We start from the raw sequence: 19,967 nt of genomic DNA on the forward strand, positions 1-19,967 counted from the left end.
CATCGACTACACAGGCCATCCTGTGACAAATCCTCCCTATCTACTCCTGCAGAACAGCGTCCGCAGGAGGCCAACACCGGAGCCACTGAGCGCTCAACCTCCTCGTCTGACATGACAGAATATATTATATATCTGGCACCAGGGTAGAAGTAAAACGCATTCACCGGTGTGCTGAACAACAGCCCACAATATGGCACTGAGTAGCACACAACTGTATGTGACGGACCTCACAAATACGTGATCTATATAAGTGAGGTCAGTAGAAACGCCCCTCCCCCACACACCTGCAGGGCTTGTAGGAGAAGTAAAGGGATAGGTATAAGCTGACAGTAAGCGGAAAATAAGCACAGACAGGCAGCACTAGCAAAAAGTCACATACCATGCAGGAAGATATACTCACTGCACCTTTACACTACAATCAACCTGCCCAGATTCAGTGTCTGGGAGGGCTATAGTGCTGTGTACGCTGTCCTTAATCAGGGGAGAGGTACACAGGGGGACCGGTCCGCGTGCTCCCTGAGATCTGCGCTGCCACTGGGAAAATGGCCGCTGGAGACCTCAGAGGAGGAGTGGCCGAGGAATCTGCAGCTCAGCGACGCCAGACTACGTGCTGAAAGGCGCGCTGAGCTGAGGGGAGGAGCCGCTGACAGGGAAGGCTTCCTCCCCTGGCTGGCCATAACCCCAGGGATGCTGGCTTCCCGCTTGCCGGTTATCCCTGGTGGTCTAGTGGTCCCACAGGTTATGGGGGGGCCCGCCGCCACTGCCAGCAGCCTCCGGTCTGTCCCCCGGACCGGAGGCTAAAGGACTGCATTTAAGGCATTCCGCGCGCCGCCGCTAGCCAGCGACACGCGGCTTACCTGAATCCCCGGCGACTCCGGCAGCAGTCCTGGGAGGTAGACAGAGTCCGGCTAGTACGGACTCTGTCCTCCCGCCGCGATCCCCAGATCAGTACTGGCGTCGCGGCGCCAGTCGGGGATCAGAGCGGCAGCGTGGGCGTCTGTACAGACAGCCCTTCGCTGCCGTCTGTAGTAAAAAGATTAAAAATAAATAAAATTTAACTTAAAATAAAAAGCTTCTGGGGGCTGCTCCTGCAGCCCCCCTGCGCGGTGACGGACTCCGGCCGGGCACCAGCTTACACTGAGGTGCCTGTGGCTCGGGGGCGGGGTATAGAGGAGGACCCAAGTGCATCCTGGGAGCTAAAAGCTTAACTGTGTGGTGCCCATGGATCCTGTTCCAGCTATAACCCAAGGTCAACCCTGTGGACCCCCTATGGACCCTGAAGTAGAAACACACGTTACCAGGGGTCAGTCACACACACACACACTAGTTACCAGGGGTCAGTCACACACACACACTAGTTACCAGGGGTCAGTCACACACACACACACACACACACACTAGTTACCAGGGGTCAGTCACACACACACACACTAGTTACCACGGGTCAGTCACACACACACACACACACTAGTTACCAGGGGTCAGTCACACACACACACTAGTTACCAGGGGTCAGTCACACACACACTAGTTACCAGGGGTCAGTCACACACACACTAGTTACCAGGGGTCAGACACACACTAGTTACCAGGGGTCAGTCACACACACTAGTTATCAGGGGTCAGTCACACACACACTAGTTACCAGGGGTCAATCACACACACTAGTTACCAGGGGTCAGACACACACACACACACACGTTACAAGGGGTCAGTCACACACACACTAGTTACCAGGGGTCAGTAACACACACACACACACTAGTTACCAGGGATCAGTCACACACACACACACTAGTTACCAGGGATCAGTCACACACACACACACTAGTTACCAGGGATCAGTCACACACTAGTTACCAGGGGTCAGTCACACACTAGTTACCAGGGATCAGTCACACACTAGTTACCAGGGGTCAGTCACACACTAGTTACCAGGGGTCAGTCACACACACACACTAGTTACCAGGGGTCAGTCACACACACTAGTTACCTGGGGTCAGTCACACACACACACACTAGTTACCAGTGGTCAGTCACACACACACACACACACTAGTTACCAGGGGTCAGTCACACACACACACTAGTTACCAGGGGTCAGTCACACACACACTAGTTACCAGGGGTCAGTCACACACACACACACTAGTTACCAGGGGTCAGTCACACACACACACACTAGTTACCAGGGGTCAGTCACACACACACACACTAGTTACCAGGGGTCAGTCACACACACACTAGTTACCAGGGGTCAGTCACACACACACACACTAGTTACCAGGGGTCAGACACACAGACACTAGTTACCAGGGGTCAGACACACACACACACTAGTTACCAAGGGTCAGTCACACACACACTAGTTACCAGGGGTCAGTCACACACACACACACTAGTTACCAGGGGTCAGTCACACACACAGACACTAGTTACCAGGGGTCAGACACACACACACACACTAGTTACCAAGGGTCAGTCACACACACACACACACTAGTTACCAGGGGTCAGTCACACACACACACTAGTTACCAGGGGTCAGTCACACACACACACACTAGTTACCAGGGATCAGTCACACACACACACTAGTTACCAGGGGTCAGTCACACACACACACACTAGTTACCAGGGGTCAGTCACACACACACTAGTTACCAGGGGTCAGTCACACACACACACTAGTTACCAGGGGACAGTCTCACACACACACTAGTTACCAGGGGACAGTCTCACACACACACTAGTTACCAGGGGACAGTCACACACACACACTAGTTACCAGGGGTCAGACACACACACACACACACTAGTTACCAGGGGTCAGTCACACACACACACACACTAGTTACCAGGGGTCAGTCACACACACACACACTAGTTACCAGGGGTCAGTCACACACACACACACACACTAGTTACCAGGGGTCAGTCACACACACACACACACTAGTTACCAGGGGTCAGTCTCACACACACACACTAGTTACCAGTGGTCAGTCACACACACACACACACACTAGTTACCAGGGGTCAGACACACACACACACACACTAGTTACCAGGGGTCAGTCACACACACACTAGTTACCAGGGGTCAGTCACAAACACACACACACTAGTTACCAAGGGTCAGTCACACACACACACACTAGTTACCAGGGGTCAGTCACACACACACACTAGTTACCAGGGGTCAGTCACACACACACACACACACTAGTTACCAGGGGTCAGTCACACACACACACACACTAGTTACCAGGGGTCAGTCACACACACACACACTAGTTACCAGGGGTCAGTCACACACACACACACACACACGTTACCAGGGGTCAGTCACACACACACACACACGTTACCAGGGGTCAGTCACACACACACACACATTACCAGGGGTCACACACACACACACACGTTACCAAGGGTCAGTCACACACACACACTAGTTACCAGGGGTCAGTCACACACACACACACTAGTTACAAGGGGTCAGTCACACACACAGACACACACACACACTAGTTACCAGGGGTCAGTCACACACACACTAGTTACCAGGGGTCAGTCACACACACACTAGTTACCAGGGGTCAGTCACACACACACTAGTTACCAGGGGTCAGTCACACACACACTAGTTACCAGGGGTCAGTCACACACACACACACACTAGTTACCAGGGGTCAGTCACACACACACACTAGTTACCAGGGGTCAGTCACACACACACTAGTTACCAGGGATCAGTCACACACACACTAGTTACCAGGGGTCAGTCACACACACACTAGTTACCAGGGGTCAGTCACACACACACACACACACTAGTTACCAGGGGTCAGTCACACACACACACACTAGTTACCAGGGGTCAGTCACACACACACACACTAGTTACCAGGGGTCAGTCACACACACACACACTAGTTACCAGGGGTCAGTCACACACACACACACTAGTTACCAGGGGTCAGTCACACACACACACACTAGTTACCAGGGGTCAGTCACACACACACACACACTAGTTACCAGGGGTCAGTCACACACACACACACACTAGTTAGCAGGGGTCAGTCACACACACACACTAGTTAGCAGGGGTCAGTCACACACACACACTAGTTAGCAGGGGTCAGTCACTCACACACTAGTTACCAGGGGTCAGTCACACACTAGTTACCAGGGGTCAGTCACACACACACACACACTAGTTACCAGGGGTCAGTCTCACACACACACACTAGTTACCAGGGATCAGTCACACACACACACACACACTAGTTACCAGGGGTCAGTCACACACACACACACTAGTTACCAGGGGTCAGTCACACACACACACACTAGTTACCAGGGGTCAGTCACACACACACACACACACACTAGTTACCAGGGGTCAGTCACACACACACATACACACACTAGTTACCAGGGGTCAGTCACACACACACACACACTAGTTACCAGGGGTCAGTCACACACACACACACACACACACACTAGTTACCAGGGGTCAGTAACACACACACACACACACACACACTAGTTACCAGGGGTCAGTCACACACACACACACACTAGTTACCAGGGGTCAGTCACACACACACACACACGTTACCAGGGGTCAGTCACACACACACACACACACACACACGTTACCAGGGGTCACACACACACACACGTTACCAGGGGTCAGTCACACACACACACACTAGTTACCAGGGGTCAGTCACACACACACACACACACTAGTTACCAGGGGTCAGTCACACACACACACACTAGTTACCAGGGGTCAGTCACACACACACACACTAGTTACCAGGGGTCAGTCACACACACACACACACTAGTTACCAGGGGTCAGTCACACACACACTAGTTAGCAGGGGTCAGTCACACACACACACTAGTTAGCAGGGGTCAGTCACACACACACACTAGTTAGCAGGGGTCAGTCACTCACACACTAGTTACCAGGGGTCACACACACACTAGTTACCAGGGGTCAGTCACACACACACTAGTTACCAGGGGTCAGTCACACACACTCTAGTTACCAGGGGTCAGTAACACACACACACACAAGTTACCAGGGGTCAGTCACACACTAGTTACCAGGGGTCAGTCACACACACACACACACACGTTACCAGGGGTAAGTCACACACACACTAGTTACCAGGGGTCAGTCACACACACACACACTAGTTACCAGGGGTCAGTCACACACACACACTAGTTACCAGGGGTCAGTCACACACACACACTAGTTACCAGGGGTCAGTCACACACACACACTAGTTACCAGGGGTCAGTCACACACACACACACTAGTTAACAGGGGTCAGTCACACACACACACTAGTTAACAGGGGTCAGTCACACACATACACTAGTTACCAGGGGTCAATCACACACACACACACACGTTACCAGGGGTCAGACACACACACACACGTTACCAGGGATCAGTCACACACATTAGTTACCAGGGATCAGTCACACACACACTAGTTACCAGGGGTCAGTCACACACACACTAGTTACCAGGGGTCAGTAACACACACACACACTAGTTACCAGGGGTCAGTAACACACACACACACTAGTTACCAGGGGTGAGTCACACACACTAGTTACCAGGGATCAGTCACACACACTAGTTACCAGGGGTCAGTCACACACACACACACTAGTTACCAGGGGTCAGTCACACACACACACACTAGTTACCAGGGGTCAATCACACAAACACACTAGTTACCAGGGGTCAATCACACAAACACACTAGTTACCAGGGGTCAATCACACAAACACACTAGTTACCAGGGGTCAGACACACACACACACACTAGTTACCAGGGGTCAGTCACACACACATACTAGTTACCAGGGGTCAGTCACACACATATACAAGTTACCAGGGGTCAGTCACACACATATACAAGTTACCAGGGGTCAGTCACACACACACACACTAGTTACCAGGGGTCAGTCACACACACACTAGTTGCCAGGGGTCAGTCACACACACACACTAGTTGCCAGGGGTCAGTCACACACACACACACTAGTTACCAGGGGTCAGTCACACACACACACACTAGTTACCAGGGGTCAGTCACACACACACACGTTACCAGGGGTCAGTCACACACACACACGTTACCAGGGGTCAGTCACACACACACACACACGTTACCAGGGGTCAGTCACACACACACACAGACACTAGTTACCAGGGGTCAGTCACACACACACACTAGTTACCAGGGGTCAGTCACACACACACACACTAGTTACCAGGGGTCAGTCACACACACACACTAGTTACCAGGGGTCAGTCACACACGTTACCAGGGGTCAGTCACACACACACACGTTACCAGGGGTCAGTCACACACACACACGTTACCAGGGGTCAGTCACACACACACACGTTACCAGGGGTCAGTCACACACACACTAGTTACCAGGGGTCAGTCACACACACACTAGTTACCAGGGGTCAGTCACACACACACTAGTTACCAGGGGTCAGTCACACACACACACACACTAGTTACCAGGGGTCAGTCACACACACACACTAGTTACCAGGGGTCAGTCTCACACACACTAGTTACCAGGGGTCAGTCACACACACACACTAGTTACCAGGGGTCAGTCACACACACACACTAGTTACCAGGGGTCAGACACACACACACACACTAGTTACCAGGGGTCAGACACACACACACACACACTAGTTACCAGGGGTCAGACACACACACACACACGTTACCAGGGGTCAGTCACACACTAGTTACCAGGGGTCAGTCACACACTAGTTACCAGGGGTCAGTCACACACACACACTAGTTACCAGGGGTCAGACACACACACACACACTAGTTACCAGGGATCAGTCACACACACACACACTAGTTACCAGGGATCAGTCACACACACACTAGTTACCAGGGATCAGTCACACACACACTAGTTACCAGGGGTCAGTCACACACACACTAGTTACCAAGGGTCAGTCACACACACACACACTAGTTACCAGGGGTCAGTCACACACACACACACACACACACTAGTTACCAGGGGTCAGTCACACACACACACACACTAGTTACCAGGGGTCAGTCACACACACTAGTTACCAGGGGTCAGTCACACACACACACACACTAGTTACCAGGGGTCAGTCACACACACACACACACTAGTTACCAGGGGTCAGTCACACACACACACACTAGTTAACAGGGGTCAGTCACACACACACACTAGTTACCAGGGGTCAGTCACACACACACACTAGTTACCAGGGGTCAGTCACACACACACACACACTAGTTACCAGGGGTCAGTCACACACACACTAGTTACCAGGGGTCAGTCACACACACACACACACTAGTTACCAGGGGTCAGTCACACACACACACACACTAGTTACCAGGGGTCAGTCACACACACACACACTAGTTACCAGGGGTCAGTCACACACACACTAGTTACCAGGGGTCAGTCACACACACACACTAGTTACCAGGGGTCAGTCACACACACACACACACACACACACACACACACACACTAGTTACCAGGGGTCAGTCACACACACACTAGTTACCAGGGGTCAGTCACACACACACTAGTTACCAGGGGTCAGTCACACACACACTAGTTACCAGGGATCAGTCACACACACACACACACACTAGTTACCAGGGGTCAGTCACACACACACTAGTTACCAGGGGTCAGTCACACACACACACACTAGTTACCAGGGGTCAGTCACACACACACACACACAAGAGTTACCAGGGGTCAGTCACACACACACACACACTAGTTACCAGGGGTCAGTCACACACACACACTAGTTACCAGGGGTCAGTCACACACACACACACACTAGTTACCAGGGGTCAGTCACACACACACACACACACTAGTTACCAGGGGTCAGTCACACACACACACACACTAGTTACCAGGGGTCAGTCACACACACACGTTACCAGGGGTCAGTCACACACACACACACACTAGTTACCAGGGGTCAGTCACACACACACACACACTAGTTACCAGGTGTCAGTCACACACACACACGCACTAGTTACCAGGGATCAGTCACACACACACACGCACTAGTTACCAGGGATCAGTCACACACACACACACACACTAGTTACCAGGGATCAGTCACACACACTAGTTACCAGGGGTCAGTCACACACACACTAGTTACCAGGGGTCAGTAACACACACACTAGTTACCAGGGGTCAGTAACACACACACTAGTTACCAGGGGTCAGTAACACACACACTAGTTACCAGGGGTCAGTAACACACACACACACACACACTAGTTACCAGGGGTGAGACACACACACACACACTAGTTACCAGGGATCAGTCATACACACACACTAGTTACCAGGGATCAGTCACACACACACACTAGTTACCAGGGATCAGTCACACACACACACACTAGTTACCAGGGATCAGTCACACACACACACTAGTTACCAGGGATCAGTCACACACACACACTAGTTACCAGGGATCAGTCACACACTAGTTACCAGGGTTCAGTCACACACACAATAGTTACCAGGGGTCAGTCACACACTAGTTACCAGGGGTGAGACACACACACACTAGTTACCAGGGATCAGTCACACACACACACACACACACACACACACACTAGTTACCAGGGGTCAGTCACACACACACACTTGTTACCAGGGGTCAGTCACACACACACACACTAGTTACCAGGGGTCAGACACACACACACACACTAGTTACCAGGGATCAGTCACACACACACACACTAGTTACCAGGGATCAGTCACACACACACTAGTTACCAGGGATCAGTCACACACACACTAGTTACCAGGGGTCAGTCACACACACACTAGTTACCAGGGGTCAGTCATACACACACTAGTTACCAGGGGTCAGTCACACACTAGTTACCAGGGGTCAGTCACACACTAGTTACCAGGGGTCAGTCACACACTAGTTACCAGGGGTCAGTCACACACTAGTTACCAGGGGTCAGTCACACACTAGTTACCAGGGGTCAGTCACACACACGCTAGTTACCAGGGGTCAGTCACACACACACTAGTTACCAGGGGTCAGTCACACACACACACTAGTTACCAGGGGTCAGTCACACACACACACACTAGTTACCAGGGGTCAGTTACACACACACACACTAGTTACCAGGGGTCAGTCACACACACACACACTAGTTACCAGGGGTCAGTCACACACACACACACACACACACACTAGTTACCAGGGGTCAGTCACACACACACTAGTTGCCAGGGATCAGTCACACACTAGTTACCAGGGGTCAGTCACACACTAGTTACCAGGGGTCAGTCACACACACACACACACACACTAGTTACCAGGGGTCAGTCACACACACACACACACACACACACTAGTTACCAGGGGTCAGTCACACACACACACACTAGTTACCAGGGGTCAGTCACACACACACACACTAGTTACCAGGGGTCAGTCACACACACACACACTAGTTACCAGGGGTCAGTCACACACACACACACTAGTTACCAGGGGTCAGTCACACACACACACACTAGTTACCAGGGGTCAGTCACACACACACACTAGTTACCAGGGGTCAGTCACACACACACTAGTTACCAGGGGTCAGTCACACACACACTAGTTACCAGGGGTCAGTCACATACACACTAGTTGCCAGGGATCAGTCACACACTAGTTACCAGGGGTCAGTCACACACTAGTTACCAGGGGTCAGTCACACACACACACTAGTTACCAGGGGTCAGTCACACACACACACACTAGTTACCAGGGGTCAGTCACACACACACACACACTAGTTACCAGGGGTCAGTCACACACACACTAGTTGCCAGGGATCAGTCACACACTAGTTACCAGGGGTCAGTCACACACTAGTTACCAGGGGTCAGTCACACACACACACTAGTTACCTGGGGTCAGTCACACACACACACACACACACTAGTTACCAGGGGTCAGTCACACACACACACTAGTTACCAGGGGTCAGTCACACACACACACACTAGTTACCAGGGGTCAGTCACACACACACTAGTTACCAGGGGTCAGTCACACACACACTAGTTACCAGGGGTCAGTCACACACACACACACACTAGTTACCAGGGGTCAGTCACACACACACTAGTTACCAGGGGTCAGTCACACACACACACACACTAGTTACCAGGGGTCAGTCACACACACACACAAGTTACCAGGGGTCAGTCACACACACACTAGTTACCAGGGGTCAGTCACACACACACACACTAGTTATCAGGGGTCAGTCACACACACACTAGTTACCAGGGGTCAATCACACACACTAGTTACCAGGGGTCAGACACACACACACACACACACGTTACAAGGGGTCAGTCACACACACACTAGTTACCAGGGGTCAGTCACACACACACTAGTTACCAGGGGTCAGTCACACACACATACACTAGTTACCAGGGATCAGTCACACACACACACACACTAGTTACCAGGGATCAGTCACACACTAGTTACCAGGGGTCAGTCACACACACTAGTTACCTGGGGTCAGTCACACACACACACTAGTTACCAGGGGTCAGTCACACACACACACACACACACTAGTTACCAGGGGTCAGTCACACACACACACACACACACTAGTTACCAGGGGTCAGTCACACACACACACACACACACACACTAGTTACCAGGGGTCAGTCACACACACACACTAGTTACCAGGGGTCAGTCACACACACACACACTAGTTACCAGGGGTCAGTCACACACACACTAGTTACCAGGGGTCAGTCACACACACACTAGTTACCAGGGGTCAGTCACACACACACTAGTTACCAGGGGTCAGTCACACACACTAGTTACCAGGGGTCAGTCACACACACACACACTAGTTACCAGGGGTCAGTCACACACACACACACACTAGTTACCAGGGGTCAGTCACACACACACTAGTTACCAGGGGTCAATCACACACACTAGTTACCAGGGGTCAGACACACACACACACACTAGTTACCAGGGATCAGTCACACACACACTAGTTACCAGGGATCAGTCACACACACACACACACTAGTTACCAGGGATCAGTCACACACACACACTAGTTACCAGGGATCAGTCACACACACACACTAGTTACCAGGGGTCAGTCACACACACACACTAGTTACCAGGGGTCAGTCACACACACACTAGTTACCAGGGGTCAGTAACACACACACTAGTTACCAGGGGTCAGTCACACACACACACTAGTTACCAGGGGTCAGTCACACACACTAGTTACCAGGGATCAGTCACACACACACACACACACACACACTAGTTACCAGGGATCAGTCACACACACTAGTTACCAGGGGTCAGACACACACACACACTAGTTACCAGGGGTCAGACACACACACACACTAGTTACCAGGGATCAGTCACACACACTAGTTACCAGGGATCAGTCACACACACACACTAGTTACCAGGGATCAGTCACACACACACTAGTTACCAGGGATCAGTCACACACACTAGTTACCAGGGGTCAGTAACACACACACACACACGTTACCAGGGGTCAGTTACACACACACACACACTAGTTACCAGGGGTCAGTTACACACACACACACTAGTTACCAGGGGTCAGTCACACACACACACACACACTAGTTACCAGGGGTCAGTCACACACACACTAGTTACCAGGGATCAGTCACACACTAGTTACCAGGGGTCAGTCACACACACACACTAGTTACCAGGGGTCAGTCACACACACACACACACTAGTTACCAGGGGTCAGTCACACACACACACACTAGTTACCAGGGGTCAGTCACACACACACACACACTAGTTACCAGGGGTCAGTCACACACACACTAGTTACCAGGGGTCAGACACACACACACACACACTAGTTACCAGGGGTCAGTCACACACACACTAGTTACCAGGGGTCAGTCACACACACACTAGTTACCAGGGGTCAGACACACACACACTAGTTACCAGGGGTCAGACACACACACACTAGTTACCAGGGGTCAGTCACACACACACTAGTTACCAGGGGTCAGACACACACACACTAGTTACCAGGGGTCAGACACACACACACTAGTTACCAGGGGTCAGACACACACACACTAGTTACCAGGGGTCAGACACACACACACACACACTAGTTACCAGGGGTCAGTCACACACACACACTAGTTACCAGGGGTCAGTCACACACACACACTAGTTACCAGGGGTCAGTCACACACACACACACACTAGTTACCAGGGGTCAGTCACACACACACTAGTTACCAGGGGTCAGACACACACACACACACACACTAGTTACCAGGGGTCAGTCACACACACACTAGTTACCAGGGGTCAGTCACACACACACTAGTTACCAGGGGTCAGACACACACACACTAGTTACCAGGGGTCAGACACACACACACTAGTTACCAGGGGTCAGACACACACACACTAGTTACCAGGGGTCAGACACACACACACACACACTAGTTACCAGGGGTCAGTCACACACACACACTAGTTACCAGGGATCAGTCACACACACACTAGTTACCAGGGGTCAGTCACACACACACTAGTTACCAGGGGTCAGTCACACACACACTAGTTACCAGGGGTCAGTCACACACACACACACTAGTTACCAGGGGTCAGTCACACACACACTAGTTACCAGGGGTCAGTCACACACACACTAGTTACCAGGGGTCAGTCACACACACACTAGTTACCAGGGGTAAGTCACACACACACTAGTTACCAGGGGTCAGTCAAACACACACACACACTAGTTACCAGGGGTCAGTCACACACACACACTAGTTACCAGGGGTCAGTCACACACACACTAGTTACCAGGGGTCAGTCACACACACACTAGTTACCAGGGGTCAGTCACACACACACTAGTTACCAGGGGTCAGTCACACACACACTAGTTACCAGGGGTCAGTCACACACACACACTAGTTACCAGTGGTCAGTAACACACACACTAGTTACCAGGGGTCAGTCACACACACACACACACACGTTACCAGGGGTCAGTCACACACACACACACTAGTTACCAGGGGTCAGTCACACACACACACTAGTTACCAGGGGTCAGTCACACACACACTAGTTACCAGGGATCAGTCACACACACTAGTTACCAGGGGTCAGTCACACACACACACACACTAGTTACCAGGGATCAGTCACACACACTAGTTACCAGGGATCAGTCACACACACTAGTTACCAGGGGTCAGTAACACACACACACACTAGTTACCAGGGATCAGTCACACACACTAGTTACCAGGGATCAGTCACACACACACTAGTTACCAGGGGTCAGTCACACACACACTAGTTACCAGGGATCAGTCACACACACTAGTTACCAGGGGTCAGTCACACACACACACACTAGTTACCAGGGATCAGTCACACACACACACTAGTTACCAGGGGTCAGTCACACACACACTAGTTACCAGGGGTCAGTCACACACACACTAGTTACCAGGGGTCAGTCACACACACACTAGTTACCAGGGGTCAGTCACACACACACACTAGTTACCAGGGGTCAGTCACACACACACACTAGTTACCAGGGGTCAGTCACACACACACTAGTTACCAGGGATCAGTCACACACACACTAGTTACCAGGGGTCAGTCACACACACACTAGTTACCAGGGGTCAGTCACACACACACTAGTTACCAGGGGTCAGTCACACACACACACACACTAGTTACCAGGGGTCAGTCACACACACACACACACACACTAGTTACCAGGGGTCAGTCACACACACACACTAGTTACCAGGGGTCAGTCACACACACACACACACTAGTTACCAGGGGTCAGTCACACACACACTAGTTACCAGAGGTCAGTCACACACACACTAGTTACCAGGGGTCAGTCACACACACACTAGTTACCAGGGGTCAGTCACACACACACTAGTTACCAGGGGTCAGTCACACACACACACACACTAGTTACCAGGGGTCAGTCACACACACACACACACTAGTTACCAGGGGTCAGTCACACACACACACTAGTTACCAGGGATCAGTCACACACACACTAGTTACCAGGGGTCAGTCACACACACACTAGTTACCAGGGGTCAGTCACACACACACACTAGTTACCAGGGGTCAATCACACACACTAGTTACCAGGGGTCAGACACACACACACACACACACGTTACCAGGGGTCAGTCACACACACACACACTAGTTACCAGGGGTCAGTCACACACACACACACTAGTTACCAGGGGTCAGTCACACACACACACACTAGTTACCAGGGGTCAGTCACACACACACACACACACACACTAGTTACCAGGGGTCAGTCACACACACACACACTAGTTACCAGGGGTCAGTCACACACACACTAGTTACCAGAGGTCAGTCACACACACACTAGTTACCAGGGGTCAGTCACACACACACTAGTTACCAGGGGTCAGTCACACACACACACACTAGTTACCAGGGGTCAGTCACACACACACACACTAGTTACCAGGGGTCAGACACACACACACTAGTTACCAGGGGTCAGACACACACACACTAGTTACCAGGGGTCAGACACACACACACACACACTAGTTACCAGGGGTCAGTCACACACACACACTAGTTACCAGGGATCAGTCACACACACACTAGTTACCAGGGGTCAGTCACACACACACTAGTTACCAGGGGTCAGTCACACACACACTAGTTACCAGGGGTCAGTCACACACACACACACTAGTTACCAGGGGTCAGTCACACACACACTAGTTACCAGGGGTCAGTCACACACACACTAGTTACCAGGGGTCAGTCACACACACACTAGTTACCAGGGGTAAGTCACACACACACTAGTTACCAGGGGTCAGTCAAACACACACACACACACTAGTTACCAGGGGTCAGTCACACACACACACTAGTTACCAGGGGTCAGTCACACACACACTAGTTACCAGGGGTCAGTCACACACACACTAGTTACCAGGGGTCAGTCACACACACACTAGTTACCAGGGGTCAGTCACACACACACTAGTTACCAGGGGTCAGTCACACACACACACTAGTTACCAGTGGTCAGTAACACACACACTAGTTACCAGGGGTCAGTCACACACACACACACACACGTTACCAGGGGTCAGTCACACACACACACACTAGTTACCAGGGGTCAGTCACACACACACACTAGTTACCAGGGGTCAGTCACACACACACTAGTTACCAGGGATCAGTCACACACACTAGTTACCAGGGGTCAGTCACACACACACACACACTAGTTACCAGGGATCAGTCACACACACTAGTTACCAGGGATCAGTCACACACACTAGTTACCAGGGGTCAGTAACACACACACACACTAGTTACCAGGGATCAGTCACACACACTAGTTACCAGGGATCAGTCACACACACACTAGTTACCAGGGGTCAGTCACACACACACTAGTTACCAGGGATCAGTCACACACACTAGTTACCAGGGGTCAGTCACACACACACACACTAGTTACCAGGGATCAGTCACACACACACACTAGTTACCAGGGGTCAGTCACACACACACTAGTTACCAGGGGTCAGTCACACACACACTAGTTACCAGGGGTCAGTCACACACACACTAGTTACCAGGGGTCAGTCACACACACACACTAGTTACCAGGGGTCAGTCACACACACACACTAGTTACCAGGGGTCAGTCACACACACACTAGTTACCAGGGATCAGTCACACACACACTAGTTACCAGGGGTCAGTCACACACACACTAGTTACCAGGGGTCAGTCACACACACACTAGTTACCAGGGGTCAGTCACACACACACACACACTAGTTACCAGGGGTCAGTCACACACACACACACACACACTAGTTACCAGGGGTCAGTCACACACACACACTAGTTACCAGGGGTCAGTCACACACACACACACACTAGTTACCAGGGGTCAGTCACACACACACTAGTTACCAGAGGTCAGTCACACACACACTAGTTACCAGGGGTCAGTCACACACACACTAGTTACCAGGGGTCAGTCACACACACACTAGTTACCAGGGGTCAGTCACACACACACACACACTAGTTACCAGGGGTCAGTCACACACACACACACACTAGTTACCAGGGGTCAGTCACACACACACACTAGTTACCAGGGATCAGTCACACACACACTAGTTACCAGGGGTCAGTCACACACACACTAGTTACCAGGGGTCAGTCACACACACACACTAGTTACCAGGGGTCAATCACACACACTAGTTACCAGGGGTCAGACACACACACACACACACACGTTACCAGGGGTCAGTCACACACACACACACTAGTTACCAGGGGTCAGTCACACACACACACACTAGTTACCAGGGGTCAGTCACACACACACACACTAGTTACCAGGGGTCAGTCACACACACACACACACACTAGTTACCAGGGGTCAGTCACACACACACACACACACACTAGTTACCAGGGGTCAGTCACACACACACTAGTTACCAGAGGTCAGTCACACACACACTAGTTACCAGGGGTCAGTCACACACACACTAGTTACCAGGGGTCAGTCACACACACACACACTAGTTACCAGGGGTCAGTCACACACACACACACTAGTTACCAGGGGTCAGTCACACACACACACACACTAGTTACCAGGGGTCAGACACACACACACACACTAGTTACCAGGGGTCAGTCACACACACACACACACTAGTTACCAGGGGTCAGACACACACACACACTAGTTACCAGGGGTCAGTCACACACACACACACACTAGTTACCAGGGGTCAGTCACACACACACACTAGTTACCAGGGGTCAGTCACACACACACACTAGTTACCAGGGGTCAGTCACACACACACTAGTTACCAGGGGTCAGTCACACACACACACTAGTTACCAGGGGTCAGTCACACACACACACACTAGTTACCAGGGGTCAGTCACACACACACTAGTTACCAGGGGTCAGTCACACACACACTAGTTACCAGGGGTCAGTCACACACACACACACACTAGTTACCAGGGGTCAGTCACACACACACACACACACTAGTTACCAGGGGTCAGTCACACACACACACACACTAGTTACCAGGGGTCAGTCACACACACACTAGTTACCAGGGGTCAGTCACACACACACTAGTTACCAGGGGTCAGTCACACACACACTAGTTACCAGGGGTCAGTCACACACACACTAGTTACCAGGGGTCAGTCACACACACACACACACACACTAGTTACCAGGGGTCAGTCACACACACACACTAGTTACCAGGGGTCAGTCACACACACACTAGTTACCAGGGATCAGTCACACACACACTAGTTACCAGGGGTCAGTCACACACACACTAGTTACCAGGGGTCAGTCACACACACACACACACACACTAGTTACCAGGGGTCAGTCACACACACACACTAGTTACCAGGGGTCAGTCACACACACACTAGTTACCAGGGATCAGTCACACACACACTAGTTACCAGGGGTCAGACACACACACACACACACACACTAGTTACCAGGGGTCAGTCACACACACACTAGTTACCAGGGGTCAGTCACACACACACACTAGTTACCAGGGGTCAGTCACACACACACACACACACACTAGTTACCAGGGGTCAGTCACACACACACTAGTTACCAGGGGTCAGTCACACACACACTAGTTACCAGGGGTCAATCACACACACACACACACACTAGTTACCAGGGGTCAGTCACACACACACTAGTTACCAGGGGTCTCCCAGTGTGATCCAGCTGGTCCTTGGTCCTCCGCAGGAGGAGACTCTTGGTTAGGATACTCAGCCGCTCTCCTCCCTTCTTGCTGCCATTATCCACCTGATTTTTCCATAACTTAAACTCGTCAAACGGGGCGCAACGCAGGAACCTGGAATGAGACGCGTTACACCTCCAGCGAGGTCCCGTGTTACCGGTCAGACGATATCTGCAGACCCCCCCTCATATCTCACCGCAGGAGAGAGTACAGATCCAACAGATTGTTCTGTATGGGGGTCCCCGTCACTGCCCAGCGGGCCCCGGCTCTCAGCTTACACACGGCCATGGACGTCTGCACCTTCGGGTTTTTAATGTTGTGAGCCTCGTCCAGGATGATACGCGCCCAGGCCAGGCGCAGAAGAGGGGAGGGGGCTGCTTCCTCCTGGAATAAACACCACGAGCAGTGAGGGGGCGTCTTATATTTAAGGGGTGGTCTAGGAGTTTGTTAAAAGCTTATTATAGCACATAAATAACCTAAGTCACCAGTGTCTACACAGATCTGTAACCTAAAATCCTAACCCAATGGCCACTGCTGACCTCCAGCCCCCGGGTCACACAGTCACATGTACCAGCACGGCCCCCGGGGTCACATGTACCAGCACGGCCCCCGGGGTCACATGTACCAGCACGGCCCCCGGGGTCACATGTACCAGCACGGCCCCCGGGGTCACATGTACCAGCACGGCCCCCGGGGTCACATGTACCAGCACGGCCCCCGGGGTCACATGTACCAGCACGGCCCCCGGGGTCACATGTACCAGCACGGCCCCCGGGGTCACATGTACCAGCACGGCCCCCGGGGTCACATGTACCAGCACGGCCCCCGGGGTCACATGTACCAGCACGGCCCCCGGGGTTACATAGTCCCATGTACCAGCACAGCTCCCGGGTCACACAGTCCCATGTAACAGCACAGCCCCCGAGTCACATGTACCAGCACAGCTCCCGGGTCACACAGTCCCATGTAACAGCACAGCCCCCGAGTCACATGTACCAGCACAGCTCCCAGGTCACACAGTCCCATGTAGCAGCACAGCCCCCGAGTCACATGTAACAGTACAGCTCCTGGGTCACACAGTCCCATGTACCAGCACAGCTCACGGATCACACAGTCACATGCACCAGCACAGCCCCCGGGGTCACACAGTCCCATGTAACAGCACAGCCCCCGGGTCCAATGCAACAGCACAGCTCCCGGGTCACACAGTCCCATGTACCAGCACAGCTCACGGATCACACAGTCACATGCACCAGCACGGCTCCTGGGTCACACAGTCCCATGTAACAGCACAGCCCCCGAGTCACATGTACCAGCACAGCTCCCGGGTCACACAGTCCCATGTACCAGCACGGCTCCTGGGTCACACAGTCCCATGTAGCAGCACAGCCCCCGAGTCACATGTACCAGCACAGCTCCCGGGTCACACAGTCACATGTAACAGTACAGCTCACGGATCACACAGTCACATGCACCAGCATGGCTCCTGGGTCACACAGTCCCATGTAACAGCACAGCCCCCGAGCCACATGTACCAGCACAGCTCCCGGGTCACACAGTCCCATGTACCAGCACGGCTCCTGGGTCACACAGTCCCATGTAACAGCACAGCCCCCGAGTCACATGTACCAGCACAGCTCCCGGGTCACACAGTCCCATGTACCAGCACGGCTCCTGGGTCACACAGTCCCATGTAGCAGCACAGCCCCCGAGTCACATGTACCAGCACAGCTCCCGGGTCACACAGTCACATGTAACAGTACAGCTCCCGGGTCACACAGTCCCATGTACCAGCACAGCTCACGGATCACACAGTCACATGCACCAGCACAGACACCCGGGTCACACAGTCCCATGTAACAGCACAGCTCC

General features: G+C 52.2%; 1 protein-coding gene across 2 annotated transcripts in view; it reads right to left on the minus strand.

The window, feature by feature from the left end:
• The window catches only part of TTF2 (transcription termination factor 2), a 192,744-nt gene that overhangs the window by 108,794 nt on the left and 63,983 nt on the right, over positions 1–19,967 (minus strand). For both annotated transcript variants that reach the window (XM_088446797.1, XM_088446796.1), the window contains exons 14-15: positions 18,292–18,479; positions 18,056–18,209 (exon numbers count right to left, since the gene is read on the minus strand). In XM_088446797.1, the coding sequence (XP_088302923.1) occupies positions 18,056–18,209; positions 18,292–18,479 (342 nt within the window). The remainder of the gene's footprint in view (positions 1–18,055; positions 18,210–18,291; positions 18,480–19,967) is intronic.

Source organism: Taudactylus pleione, unplaced genomic scaffold, assembly GCF_031769625.1.
Source record: "Taudactylus pleione unplaced genomic scaffold, aTauple2 ptg000405l, whole genome shotgun sequence".
In the NCBI taxonomy this organism is placed as follows: Eukaryota; Metazoa; Chordata; class Amphibia; order Anura; family Myobatrachidae; genus Taudactylus; species Taudactylus pleione.